This window comes from Emys orbicularis, chromosome 8 (assembly GCF_028017835.1).
Source record: "Emys orbicularis isolate rEmyOrb1 chromosome 8, rEmyOrb1.hap1, whole genome shotgun sequence".
NCBI lineage: Eukaryota > Metazoa > Chordata > Testudines > Emydidae > Emys > Emys orbicularis.
This window is the reverse complement of record NC_088690.1, coordinates 84,922,562-84,936,879: the sequence shown is the minus strand read 5'-3', so window position 1 is coordinate 84,936,879 and position 14,318 is coordinate 84,922,562. Positions and strand designations below refer to the sequence as shown.

Genomic DNA, 14,318 nt, shown 5'->3' with positions numbered 1-14,318 from the left:
CTTGTGCTCCAGCTTCACTGCAGCCTTCTCTTCTCTAGTGGTACCATTCATTGGATCGTTTTTTCAGCATTAGCTTGGACTCGGGGCATGCCCCGCGCTCCAGGCTTCAAGTCGTGTGACTCCTGTCGCCGCTCTATGCCCAGGAGCGACCCCCACGCTAAGTGTCTTTGCTGCCTGGGTGAGACTCATATTAGCGACCGTTGCAAGATCTGTAGGTAGTTCAAACCAAGGACTAAAAAGGAGAGGGACTTCAGACTTAGAGCTCTCCTGATGGAGTCGGCGTTGGCTCCCACCCCGGTGCGCAGATTGGACTCAGCACTGGCCGCTGCGTCGTCGGTACGCAGCGAGGCCCCTTCGACCAGCAGGCACCGCTCTCCCGCCAAAAAGCAGGGGAAGAGCTCGGCCTCACAATGCCACCACAATAAGGACAAGGGGGAGGCTGGTCCCGTGTTGGGCAGCCCTCGGTCCCCCCCGGGCTTAAGACCTCCAACTCGAGTGGAGCGGAGCAGCCCGGTGCAGTCAACCCAGACATCCCCGGTACGGATGCCGTCGACGCTGGAGGCAGTGCAGGCAGCAAAAGACATTATGTCTTTGCCCGTGCCGAGCTCGCAGCCAAGTACGACTCCCAGGTCTCGGGGTAAGCCCCCGTTAGGGGACCGTCCTTCCTCTTCGGTGAGCAGTGGCTCTTGCTCTGGAGCACCGCTCAATGCGCAGCGGCCGCTCTTCAAGCGACTCCCGGCCATCGTCGACGCCTCTCAGACTCTTTGTCCCGCCGCCGAGACGGGAACCGCGGACCCTTCCTACCCCGCCCGCCCGCGTGCGCAGGCACTGGGAGAGGCACCGGGAACGCTCCCTGACCCGGCGTGAATACCGGAGCAGATCTCGACGCGATAGGCGTCGTTGTTCGCGCTCCAGCTCTCGCTCGACCAGACGCCGCGCCAGAGGCTCTCCACGTGGTACCTCGGCGGCAAGGCACCGAGCTTCGTACCGTCGTTACAGCTACCGAAGCAGCGCATCGAGGGGGTACCGTTCCTCGCCTTCGAGGTCCAGATCGCGAGGGAGATGCCGCCGCAGGCACCGTTCCCATCGCTCCCACGGCACCGAACACTCTTCGGCCTCCTCGGCCTCGGTCCCCTTCCCGTCCTTGGGCCGCGCTGCCCTGCCGGGACTTGTTTTACCTCCAGGTACCCAGCAAGCCCAAGGCTACGGAACCCAGTGGCAGGGACAATGGTGCCAGTGGGCACCGTGGCAGCAGGTACCGGCCCAGCCCGGGGCCCGTTCCGTCGCTGGAGCGTCCCAGGCCCCATTGGCCTCGTCGGGTCGTCCATGGGATAAGTCGACGGGCCAGGACTCGGCGGACCCGCGTCTGGACTCCGACCTGGGTCTCGACCCCCCGGCACCGATCGTGCCGCGATTGTGTCCCCTCCGCCCTTGGTCCCGCAGGAGGACTTCAAGGCGCACCAGGACTTGCTGAAGCGGGTGGCATCCAGCTTTCAGCTACAAGCCAAGGAGATGGAGGGACCGTCAGACTCCCTCTTCAACGTTTTATCTCCCTCGGCACCAGGCCGTGTGGCCCTGCCACTACACCAAGGTGTTGCTAACATCACTAGTGCCATGTGGCAAACTCCCGCCTCCTTGGCGCCAATTTCCAAGAAGGCCGAGAGAAAATACTTTGTGCCGGCGAAAGGTTACGAGTACCTTTATTTCCACCCGGCGCCTAACTCACTTGTGGTGGAATCGGTGAACCACAGGGAGCGCCAAGGCCAACCCGCGCCCACTGCTAAGAATAAGGACGCCAGGAGACTCCCAATTATCCCAAGCCCGGGACGGCCTGGACAAGGTCCTCACAATCCCGTCCCCGGTGCTGGCTTCCCTTCAGTGGTGGACTGTAGCGGGGTGGTTACCCCGCTCCTGCCCTGAAGGCCTTAAAACAGCCCTGGGGGAAGGTTGTGGCTGGGAGCTGCTAAGCTGGGCTGATTGGGAAGCAGCTGCAGCTGGGCCACACCCCAATCAGGCCTCAGCTGACCCTATATAAAAAGGCTGTGAGCCAGAGGCCAAGCAGTGTCTCTCTGCTTTCAGAGGGAGAAGGGCCTGGCTGCAGCGAGTTAGAGACAGAGTACCTGAGTGGAGCAGGGCTGGGGAAAGGCAGAGGAGCTGGGGAGCTCCTGCCTGGAAAGCCCCACGCTGCGGCCTAGTAGGAGGCCAAGGGGTACTTGGGGTTGCAGAGGGCAGCCCAGGGGTAGGCCAAGGCAGCAGGTCCAAACCCCCCCCTTGCCTGTGATGAGTGGCCTATACTGCAGTCTGCCCCAGGGAGCGGGGGCTAGTTGGTGACGGGCAGTGGCCTTATTCCGAGGTAAGGTAGGGGTAGTGGGTGGGGGTTCCCCGGGGAGGGGAGACCCTAGTACTGAGGGGTGTACTGCCAGGGGGCAGCACCCCAGATAAAAGGGCAGCGGGGTCCGGGAGGGACATGGGGGCCGGAGGACAGGCGGACCACGGGCCTGCAGGGGCGCTCCAGTGCTGAAATGAGCTAATTCCCGGAGACAACCAGCAGGAGGTGCCGCAGGGGTGAGTCCGCTCCTCTACACGGACCCTCCCGAGCAATATGCTACAAGGGGTTCCCTTCAGGGAGGCCAGCCCATCCGTAGATCTGATGTCTGATGCTTCGGACCTAGGCTGGGGAGCCCACATGGGAAACGTTCAGACCCAAGGGATGTGGTCGACCCCGGACTTGTCCCTGGACATAAATGTCAGGGAACTCAGGGCGATACGTTTGGCGTGTATGGCATTTCTCACGCACCTCCGCGGCAAGGTGGTCAGAGTACTCACGGACAACACCGCCGCCATGTACTATATCAACAAGCAGGGCGGGACTCGTTCCCTGGCCCTCTGCCAGGAAGCCCTGGCCTTATGGGAGTTTTGTATAGCCCACGATATCTCCCTATGGGCGGCTCACCTTCCGGGTGTCCGCAATATGCAAGCGGACCGCCTCAGCAGGGTCTTCTCCCCCCAGTACGAGTGGTCGCTCCACTCGGAGGTCGCTCTCCGGCTCTTCCAAGAGTGGGGAGCTCCCCAGATTGACCTGTTTGCAACCCGACAGAACCGGCGTTGTCCCCAGTTCTGCTCCAGGGGAGGGGTGGGGAAGGACGCGATCTCAGACGTGTTCCTCATGAGCTGGTCGGGCTAGCTCCTATATGCCTTCCCCCCACTTCCCCTCATCCCCAAGGTCCTGGAAAAGGTGAAAGTGGACAAGCCAAGGGTCATTCTCATAGCCCCTGCGTGGCCCCGCCAGCATTGGTACGGGCCCCTCTTACGCCTCCTGGCGGCCCCACCGAGGGTGCTACCGCTCTGCCCAGACCTCCTCTCCCAGGAAGGGGGGGGGCACCTCCTCCATCCCAATTTGGCCGCGCTCCACCTGACAGCGTGGCTGCTCCGTGGCTGAATGAGGAGGAGAGCAGGTGTTCGGAACAGGTGAGGTGAGTCCTCCTGGAAAGCAGGAAGCCGTCCACGCGTCGGACGTACGTGGCAAAGTGGTCCAGATTTGCCAGGTGGGCGAGCGAGCGAGGAGTTTCCCCCTCCGCCGCTCCTCTCCAGTTCGTCCTAGACTATCTTTTGTCCCTTAGGACTCAAGGTCTGGCACCAGCCTCGGCCAGGGTACACCTCACAGCCATATCGGCTTTTCACCCACCGGTGCAAGGGCACTCCGTCTTCTCCCACCCCATGACCTCCCGCTTCCTGAAGGGCCTAGTCCATTCGTTCCCATATGCTAGACCGCCGGTGCCACAATGGGACCTCAAGCTGGTATTGTCACGTCTCACGGGGCCCCCCTTCAAGCCGCTAGCCACATGCTCTTGGTCTCACCTCTCGTGGAAGGTGGCCTCGGAGCTCTGGGCCCTAACCTCGGATCCCCCCTATACGGTTTTCCATAGGGACAAGGTCCAGTTTCGCCCACACCCGGCGTTCCTCCCGAAGGTGATCTCCGCCTTCCATATGGAGCAGAGTATCTTTCTTCCCGTGCTCTGCCCTAAGCCCCACTCCTCTAACGAGGAGCGCCATCTCCAGATGTTAGATGTGCGTAGAGCATTGGCTTTTTATCTGGATCGGACTAAGCCATTCCAGAAATCCTCTCAACTCTTTGTTGCCTCGGCCGAGCGGGCAAGAGGGCAACCTATCTCGACCCAGTGGCTCTCCCGCTGGATTACCTCGTGCATACGCACCTGCTATGACCTGGCAGGGATTCCCCCGCCACCTATCGTTAAGGCTCACTCGACGAGGGCTCAGGCCTCATCAGCTGCCTATGCCGCCCATGTCCCCATTCAGGACATCTGTAGGGCGGCCACGTGGCCTCTGTTCACATGTTTACTTCACATTACGCGATCGTTTCCCAGTCTAGGGACGACGCAGGGTTCAGCAGGGCAGTACTTCGTCCCGAACCATCGTGAACTCCTACCCACCTCCAACAGATACTGCTTGGGATCACCTACTGTGGAATACACAGGAGCAATCACTCGAAGAAGAAAGGACAGTTACCTGTTCCGTAACTGGCGTTCTTCGAGATGTGTTGCTCCTGTCTATTACACATCCCGCCCTCCTTCCCCCCTGTCGGAGTTGTCTAGCGAGAAGGAACCGAGGGTAGGGGGGGAGAGCGCAGCTCCCCTTATAGTGCGCTATAGCGGCGCCACTCTAGGGGTCGCAGCGGTGCTCCCCCACTACAGGTACTGCTAAGGGAAAAACTTCCGGCACCGGTGCACGTGGCGAGCACACACACCTACTGTGGAATAGACAGGAGCAACACATCTCGAAGAACGCCAGTTATGGAACAGGTAACTGTCCTTTATTTGACATTCTGTGTGATGAGTTAGGATACTTGGAAGGCACATGGACCCATTTGTGGGTCTCTCTACCTTCATTCCTCATGGCTCCTGACATGTTAAAAATATTACTTCTCTAGTACTTCTTGGTAAGGAGGCTGCAGCACTGGCCACACAGCAGAACTACTTCTGCTCTATGACACATTTGGAAGTTTCACAAACAAGCTTCTGCACGGTGGGTCACTGGGTAATTTGAAGGTACTTGAGTAGTAGATGTGATTGATAGGCATATAAGCATCTTCACTCTGAATGCAAAAGATTATTTGCAGAAGAGACAATTTTTAAAACTAGGAATAAGTCCACATGTTGTCACTTGTACCTAAAGCAGAAGGGTGGTCTAGTTCTTAAAGCAGATGATTGGGAGCCAGGATTCCTGGGTTCACTTCCCATCTCTGCCACTGAGTCTGGGTGATACTGCACAAGTTATTTAGCTTCTCTGTACCACGTTTCCCTATTGTAAGATGAAGGTGATACTACTTGAACTGCAGTGTTGTGAGGCTTAATTCATTCATGTGAGTAAGGCACTTTGAGATCCCCTGATGAAAAACTATAGATGTGCAAAGTAGTAGTATTCTGACTCATAACATTTCTCAATGGGTGTGACACTTTGCAGAGATACTTGGGATTGTGAAGCAGCCTTGTCCGTGCCTTCTGTTGCTCAGCAGTCTGAAACCTACAGCCTCTGGCAATGCTAGCCCTGTCTTTCAGGTCCCCACAGACTTCTTCCTCTCTGTGCAGTCTAGTGGTAGGCACGCACCAACTCCTGAGTCCCTGGAGCACTCCCTTGCAGTGTTCAGCCCTTAACTACTGTACACTCATAAAAATTACCAGGTAAGCTGTCCCCAAAGGAACAGTGCACACACCAGTTTGTTTGATTCAACTGAGGTTTAACTATAAGATAACGTCACTGCATTGAGATATACCTATAGTGAAAATAGTCATAAGTTTATTATTAAAGGCAAAGATTTAAGAGATAGTGAGTAACGATAATGGAAACAGAAATGGCTATATATAAAACAGCAACATAAAGTGCAAACCTGGGTGAACACTTATTAGTGGTTACCTTTCCTATAAAATAAAGTAGTTTTTCACTCCAAGGATTGTCTTTTGGCAGAGATAGCTGGTTTTCAGTCAAACCAGGATCCAAGCGCTCATGAACCCTCCCTCCCCCCAAGCACCGTTCTTCAAGGTGTTTCCTCAGTAAATGGATAACAAAATGTGGTTTTGCTTCTCCTTATATTTCCCAAAACTCATTGTTTTTGTCCTCAGACTCAGGATGACACCCATGATTCCCTTCCTAGTATGCTGGCTCCAAGTTGCCTTCATATCCTCCTGTTGACTCCATATGCAAAACCAGGCTTCCATTGTGTTGATTTACAATGCTTAATCTACATATGAGCCAAAGCAGACAGATGAATCCAAGTCCCTTTGTCTGGCAAAACCTGTTTGTCAACTCTGCCTGGGACACCGATTTTAAAATATATTGTCAGTACATATACACAACTTCTGAAATATCATCCGGACATACACTTCATAATGATTTTGAGAATCAGTATAACGTAAGCTTGTGTTAGGTGCCTCACTTTACCCTCTTTGGACAAATACTATAAAAGCTGTGTACTAGGTGTGGTATGTTTGTCATGCCTGATAGAAGTTGCTGTTATAGAAGACCAGCTGACACCAAAAAGCCTGTCACAGTGGGCATGAGATGTCTCATCAGGCACTTTACTGAACATCATGTTAATCCTTTTTATTCCATTTGCAGCCCACACACTCTTGCAGTTTCCCCTGCTTTTTTCTAGTGCCCTAATATTGCTGAAGACCTGTTAACTTAGGCCATGTCTTTTTGAATATTCTATTAAAAACTGCAGTTTAAAGATTAACAGTTCTTAGTCAAAGCATTCTTTTTACCATTTAAAGACATTGCCCATATAACAGTTCGCAGAGGTTTTTCATTACATGCAAGCGTAAGTACCAGGAGCCTTGGTAATTTGGAATTTAAAATTGAAATCGTGCTGAAGTAGCTATTACAGTTAAAACAATAAAGACAGAGTAGGTGTTTGGTACTTACCTGCTGGGTTTATATGCAGGTCCATGCTATGCTGTTATGTCCTTCCTGAAAGCACTGTCTCCAGAGGCTGGCATTGGCAAAAATGTCCATAAAGTGCTGGAAACTGATTCACTGCTATTCAGGGATCCTGTCCAGTTATGGTATCTTCTAAGAATAACACTATACTGTGGTAGAAAAATGGGCAAAAGAGCTAAGCTCATGATGGATATAAGTAGTATGTGTTTCCTTGCATTTCAAGTATCACCACCACCCAATACTTAGTTGTAATTAAAGCCACCAAGAAGTAGGTTTAGATGTTCATGAGCATAATAGATATTCTCTGTGGTTTTCTGACCTTTATTTAATTTATTTAAATAACTTGGCACTCATCACCATGGCATCTGGGCACATCATACACTAAAGCAAATATCAATGTATTTTGGAAATTGGGGGCATTGCTAGTCTCCCCTCTCTTCCCCTATTGACCATTTGCCCAACAGAAATGTCTGAAGTGTAGGACAAGTAAACATAATGCCAGACCCATCCACCTAAGGCTTTGCTGAATGAATGAGCTTTCACCATGTTCTGAAGGCTAACAGTTTCATGGATAGAAAGCGAGACTTAGTCTACTGGAAAGGTCTTGCCTCTTGTTTTAAATAATGCATATCTAGGGACTATCAGCAAGTGGAATTCAACTGACTGCAGCCAATACATTTGTGCATGGGGGAAAGAAATGGATTTTCATGTAGCCAAATCCCAAGCTATATGGGGCTTTCAAAGGTTATCAAACTCTTTTCTCTATCTCCTTATTACTGTGTTCCCTTTTATATGTGATTATTGTTAGTTTATGGAGAGGGGCTTAATGGACCCGTTTAATGTATGAAATCTGACTAATAAAGTCAGCAATCAGTGGGTTTACATTGAAATTACCCCTTTATAATTATTTCCTGATTATTTTTATATCCTGGTCACATTAAGGATGTGGCTGAAAAGAGCACAAGGAGATTTATATGTGCTTAGCTGGCTCTCTGCTCTTATTATACTTGATCAGTAAAGAGTAATCACAGAATTAAAAGTGGTGGGGGAAAAGCTGTATGCAAGTTTTCAGATGCCCTAAGGGGATGAATTTATAGCTTTCTTATTTAAAATCTAAGGGGCAGAGAAAGCAATGGGGTTGCACAAATGTAAATGAAGGGAGAAACCAGTCTTAAAAATGTTAAGCTTTGTTTTAAAGGGTAAAATTGCCACAATGGTTCATCATAAAGGGCATTACCAAAAATACCTGTATTTCTAGAGGGGAAAAAAAAAATCTCATCTGGCTAATACTTGTTCCTGTCTTCTAGGACCATGGGCCACTAGAAACAGCAGCATAGATAGCGGGGAGGCAGAGGTCGGACGCAGGGTTACCCAGGAAGTACCACCTGGAGTATTCTGGCGGTCTCAAATCCATATCAGCCAGCCGCAGTTCGTGAAGTTCAATATCTCCTTAGGAAAGGATGCTCTTTTTGGTGTTTATATAAGAAGAGGACTTCCACCATCACATGCCCAGGTACTGTATGACTATGCTTAATGGATTTAAAAGCCAAAAGATAAATGTACTGATGATCTAATGGCAATTAGTTTTAGGTGGTAAGGGCTTGTGCTTTTGAAGTTGAGGGTCCTGGATTCTTCCCCAGTGCCTCATGGCTATGATTTACCTCAGAGCCCTGGAGTTGGTTGTTTGCAACCACGGCTTTGTTACAGATTGGCATCCTCTAACAATAGATTATTTACATGAGTGAAATTTTTTCTTTTAGCTTGGAATAAATAAAGGTTGTTTTCCTGCAATCTTTGTAATGTCACCCTTTTAAAAAATTAACGTCTGCAGTTTGCCATTGTCAGTTTAAAATACTAGTGATGGAAATTCAGAGCATGAATCTGCGCTGTTTGCTGTAAATCAAAAACAACTGCACTGAGGTCATTGGAATTACACTAGTGAATAGATGGTGGGAGATTAGAATCAGGCCCACTATCTCAGAGTAAAACCATAGGCGATTGAAATGCTCTAAAACCAGAGACAGTCATAACAAGCCTGATTCTCCCCTCATGTGCTGGTATAAATCAGGAGTAGTCTGTGAGGTTATAAAGATGCTGACCTAGTGTAAGTGAGAAGATATTAAGGCCCAGACAGTGTCTTCATAAGGGACTTGCTGCTTTGACTTGCTGAAGAAAATCAGTTGGCAGAGTTTGGATAACTGGAAGTTTTCTATTCCACCACCACCAGCACATGTTGTTTAGATGGGGATTTTCATGGTTATTTGTGTCAGTGTTGGGTTAAGTTTAATCCCCTTTTCCCAATGACTGTACCCAGGCCTCTTCCATCACTAGGTCACTAGGCTATGTATGCAGATTTCCATTTTCTCTTTCATTTATGGAGTTAAGTCTGGTGCTTGTCTTGCATTTCCTTTTGTCTCTGCTTCCACACCTACAAACAACTGTAGTGAAAACTCATCAGTCCCTCAATTTTATGCTGACCCGATAATACAGAGCAATGGGCACTCAATAAAAATAATGGCTAACAAACTTAGAAAAAAATATAAGCAACTATTTCTTCAGAGGATGTGTAGTGAGAATTTGGAATTCATTGCTTTAGGAGGGCACATAGTCACCGCTGAGATTTGATTTAAATAGCTTGAAAATTTTGGCCAGATCCAAAGCCCATTAAAGTCAATGGAAAGATTCCCATTTACTTTGATGAGGTTTGGCTCAGACTCCTCATGAGCAATAATATATTTTGTAGCTATGCATGCCAAGAAAAAAAGAAACCCCCATTCTTCAGGGAATGAGCAAAAGCACAGATGACTACCAATTTCAGGAAGGGAATCTTTCACTCATGTACAGCCTTGAAAATTAGCTCTTAGTACAAAGATTTTTACCTTAAATTTAGAAAGCTTAACTTGACATTTGAGCTCTGGAGAGCAAGTGCAGAAATTTAAGAATCCCCCTTGGGAATGCCCCCATTTGACATTCCTAGACACTTAGCCCCAATTTGCAAAGAATTTCTGAGTTACATTTTTTCATTTGCCAAAGCAGATTGGAGTTACACCGATATATATATGGTTACATTACATGATTACACACACACACACCCTGCACAAACAGTGAGTAAATGAATTTTGTATGGGAAACTACACTGGAGTCTGAAGATTCTGATTTATGGGCTAATGCAGGGCGTTAGCATTGGACAATAGGAAGACTCAGCAGAAAAGCCCCACATCCTTATGCAGGATCCTAAATCCTACCAGCCTGTTGAACATAGAAATGATTTTAGGGAAAAGAAAAGAGCCTGCTGCACATCTGAACTTTAGAAGAGTAGCCTTGTTCTGATTCCAGAAAGGAGCAAAGATTTCTGTATTAATGAAAATAATCTGAATTTGACACCAGATGATGTGTTAAAGTTGTACTTTAAAATCCTTGTTACTGCAAGTTAAGGACTTGAGCAGTAAAAGCAGTGAACAAGTTCACTTGACAGTTCATCACTGATCGCTGCTGATATGTCAAGCCAAGTAAAATCCTTTGTGGGAACAAGTCAATAATCAGCAAATTAGGTACATGATTACCCTGCGACAAGAAGATGCAGTTCTTGTCTGAGAGCCCTGCTGAGATTTAACCTTCTCAGTATTACTGTTTAGCAAATATTCCAAACGCCTAGTTTAGTCAGTCAAACTGATGTAGCTGTAAGGCCATCCAGAAACAGCTTGGTGTAGTACTGTGGCTAGGGAATGTAGCTCTGGAGGGGGAACATACAGACAGAAATGCAGGCTTGTGTGGCAAGTGAGCTAGAAATAAAAGCACTCATTATATTTTCAAGAAAGATTTTTCCAGACTATGTAGTGGTACAGCCATGTAACAAAACGTTCATAGCCCCCTTAAAAAGTGGCCCTTAAATGGTGTAAAGCAAATGAATAAAAGGCTGCACACTGCAGATAATATTTGGAGAAGAAATGATAAATCTCTTGGATTAAGCACGTATATGCTGCTTATATAGTGATCCAAGCAAACATTGATATTACTGCTCATCTGCAGACTATTTCAAATGATAGCATGGGGGAGGGATAGCTCAGTGGTTTGAGCATTGGCCTGCTAAACCCAGGGTTGTGAGTTTAATCCTTGAGGGGGCCACTTAGGGATCTGGGGCAAAATCAGTATTTGGTCCTGCTAGTGAAGGCAGGGGGCTGGACTTGATGACCTTCAAGGTCCCTTCCAATTCTAGGAGATAGGATATCTCCATTAATTAAGTAAGTTTATAGAAATACTATTAGGAATGCTTGGCCAAGGCAGTCCACCAGGGCATATTACATCCCTTTCCCATGTAGTATTTTATTTGCAAAAATCTCTCTCTTGCCTGGGTGAGTAAACCACTCGTGTTTTCAATTAGAAGTGGGACTAACTGGAAATCATTTGAAGAGTGGGGCAGCCAGGATGTTCTCTTGCTTCATAAACACCATTGATATTTTCATATTTTTGATGCTCCCAGCAGTCACAAATCAGAATGATACCATTCTCATCAGTTCAGTCTCTGTTATATGTCACGCTTTGCTCTGCCTTATGCTGCTTACATTATGTCACACTGAATCATGTACATTCAAATATTAAAGTAAATTGTTTGATTGGCTGTCAGCATGGATATCAGATGGCTGGTGGGTGGGTATTTAATGCATAATCAACAATTTGGATGTTTATGAAGTACTAATTTTAAAACACTTTGCAAACAAGTTTTTTTTCCCCAACACATGTTGTTCAGAGCTTGTTTGTGCTGAGTAGATCTTATGAAGTTTTGGCATGAGGATGAGCTCTCGCCACAATATCTAAATCTATATCTGGATTTTGAACACTTGATGTTCATGAGTTTTTAACTCCATGTTTTGGTTCATCCCATTATTAAAATAGGGTCTATTTTAAAAATTCGGGTTTATATCCTGATTTCAAATGCTCTTGGAGTTTGGTTTGGACTCATCTGTAATTTGGAAGTGCAACCAGGTATCAGGCTTTAGGACACTCTGTGTGGAGTTGCAAAGCTATTTTGCTGACTCACACTGGCTTCCAGAGCAGGTGGGTCTCAGTTATTCTCAGAAGTATAAGAGAGAGGGATAAGATGCCTTGAAAGGAAACATTGTAGGGACAAATTGATCAGGAAGAACTCAGATCAACATTAAGGTCTGTAAGTACAGATATGCTTCAGGACTTTCTTACGTAGGGTGAAAAAAGAAGAGCAAACCCAAGGAAAGGATAAATTTGGACAATTAACTCATTGTATTGAGAGTGGGCTCAAAATCTCACCTTTTTACAGGAGGCCTGATCTGTATAAAGCACTCCTCTCATATCTGCAAAATCAAGCCAGGAGTTCTACAAAGACAGGTGCTCTCATGCATTTTCTGGTAATTTTTGTTACTGGACAGTCTTTTGTCATTTCTGATTGCAAATCAGTTCTAAGCCATGAACCATAGAGGAGTATAAAAATAGAAGTCAGCCAAACTTTCAGACCTCTATAAAGGTTCAATTTGAGTTGTAAATAGTGATGTGTGGCAGTTCTTAATACATGTGAGTTGGTATCATCCCTAGCACCCTGTGTTCGTTGTGTGAGTAGAAACCTGCACAATTTCTTCCTGATGAGCATAGGTGCATATGCTTGCTTTCTGTATGTGGCATATGTCTCACACTCTTATCCGCCTATGAGTTGCTTTAGGACACTTGTAACATTTTCAACAGAAGGTTGTGTAAAAACAGTTAGTAAATCAGAGGATCAATAGAGCAACATGATGCAAAATAATGATCTAGCTGGGCATGTGGTGAAGCAGAGCCAAGCCTGGGGATGGTCTTGATGGCCTGTTTCCTTGGCCAATCAAGACTAGACACATTGCTCTGGAATGTGTTTGTTAATGTCCATACAACACTTGGCAACTGTATACGTAGATAAGTGTTAGGTCTGATTATGGCTTCTGCATAAGGAGCAATGTGGAAAGTCCACACCCAGCCAGAATAAACCCCATCCAAGCCAGGTTTTGCAGTGGCACACATATAGGAGAATATGCAGGGACCTTCCCTCTCTTTTATGTCTCCAGGATCAGGAAGGAGAATGGGGCATGCCCAGCATACATAGTGAGCTTCTTGGGGTTTATGTTGGAGGGTGTGCTCCACCTAGGGCCCCTCCAGCAGGCATTCTGCCTCCCTCCCACTCTTAGGCCTTGTCTACACTACAGGGGAAATTCGATCTAAGCTATGCAATTTGAGCTACGTGAATAGCGTAACTCAAATCGACATAGCTTAGATTTACTTACCGCGGGGTCCACACTACGCGATGTCGATGGGAGACGCTCTCCCGTCGACTCCCCCTACTCATCTCAATCCGGTGGAGGACAGGACTCGATGGGAGAGCGATCTGTGGTCCATTTAGCAGGTTTTCATTAGACCCACTAAATAGATTGCCGATGCATCGATCGCTGCTCATTGATCCCCCGGGAAGTGTAGACAAGCCCTTAGAGCTGGCCATTTCTGAATGGGATTGAGAGTTGTCGTGAGTGAGCTTCCATGAGTGTTGCCCAGGCTGTACCTGTACTGGAATTTTAATATCATGGCTCTCGACCGTGGACCTTTCCTGACCACTGAATTCATCTTAATGAGAAGTTTTAAGGAGGAATAATGCTCATCTATTGAATGTTGGTTATGGATAAAATTTTAATGATATGGACAGGCCTGCAAAGGGACCTGCCATTGCTCGGTCACACCCATGATCACAGGAGGAGACTGGGGACACTGCAGTTAAAGTTGCTTCAATCCCTTTTAGCTCTTCCAGGCTGTTCCTCTTCGATCCCACCAACCGCTGAGCTTGCCCTGCCATCTGAGGTAGAATCAGCATCAGACATGGGGGAGGCAGAGGAGCCTGCCAGCACAAGCAGAGCAGAACAGCATGTTGCCAATGAGAAATGTCAGCTTTTATTGTTACTTTCTTCCATGTCGACCGTCAGTGAGCAAACCTTCCAAAGAGCAATAACAAAATTTCCGAGGTTGTTGCCCCACTAATAACATTTTCCAAGAGGGTAGTGAGTCCATCTTTAACCTCTGACTGCTGGCAGGTAGGTTTTGGTAATATTTCCAAAGGTCGCTGATTTAATGGTCTGATTTACAAACAGGTTTGACACCATTTATGCTCTGAAAGTTACTGACATATCAGAATTGTCTAAATCCCTGCTGTGTATTGGCTTATCCCTAAACTGAATTATTTTTCCTAGCCATGTGCCTGTAAAATAGATTTGGGTGGAGAGCACACAGGTATTTAGTTTAGTCATTTCTTGCTATTACACCCTCCCGTCCACCCCCCAAAATGCTTTACAGAGAGGAAGGATGGCCCAGTGGTCTATAAC

The 14,318-nt window shown here is 47.7% G+C and overlaps 1 protein-coding gene across 12 annotated transcripts in view; it reads left to right on the top strand.

Annotated features, from left to right (window-relative positions):
• TENM2 (teneurin transmembrane protein 2) overlaps positions 1-14,318 on the top strand; it is an 812,220-nt gene that overhangs the window by 643,443 nt on the left and 154,459 nt on the right. For 8 of the 12 annotated variants that reach the window (XM_065409745.1, XM_065409744.1, XM_065409743.1 and 5 more), the window contains one exon: positions 8,262-8,467. In XM_065409745.1, the coding sequence (XP_065265817.1) occupies positions 8,262-8,467 (206 nt within the window). The remainder of the gene's footprint in view (positions 1-8,261; positions 8,468-14,318) is intronic. The other 4 variants (XM_065409748.1, XM_065409747.1, XM_065409751.1 and 1 more) reach the window with 1 other exon arrangement.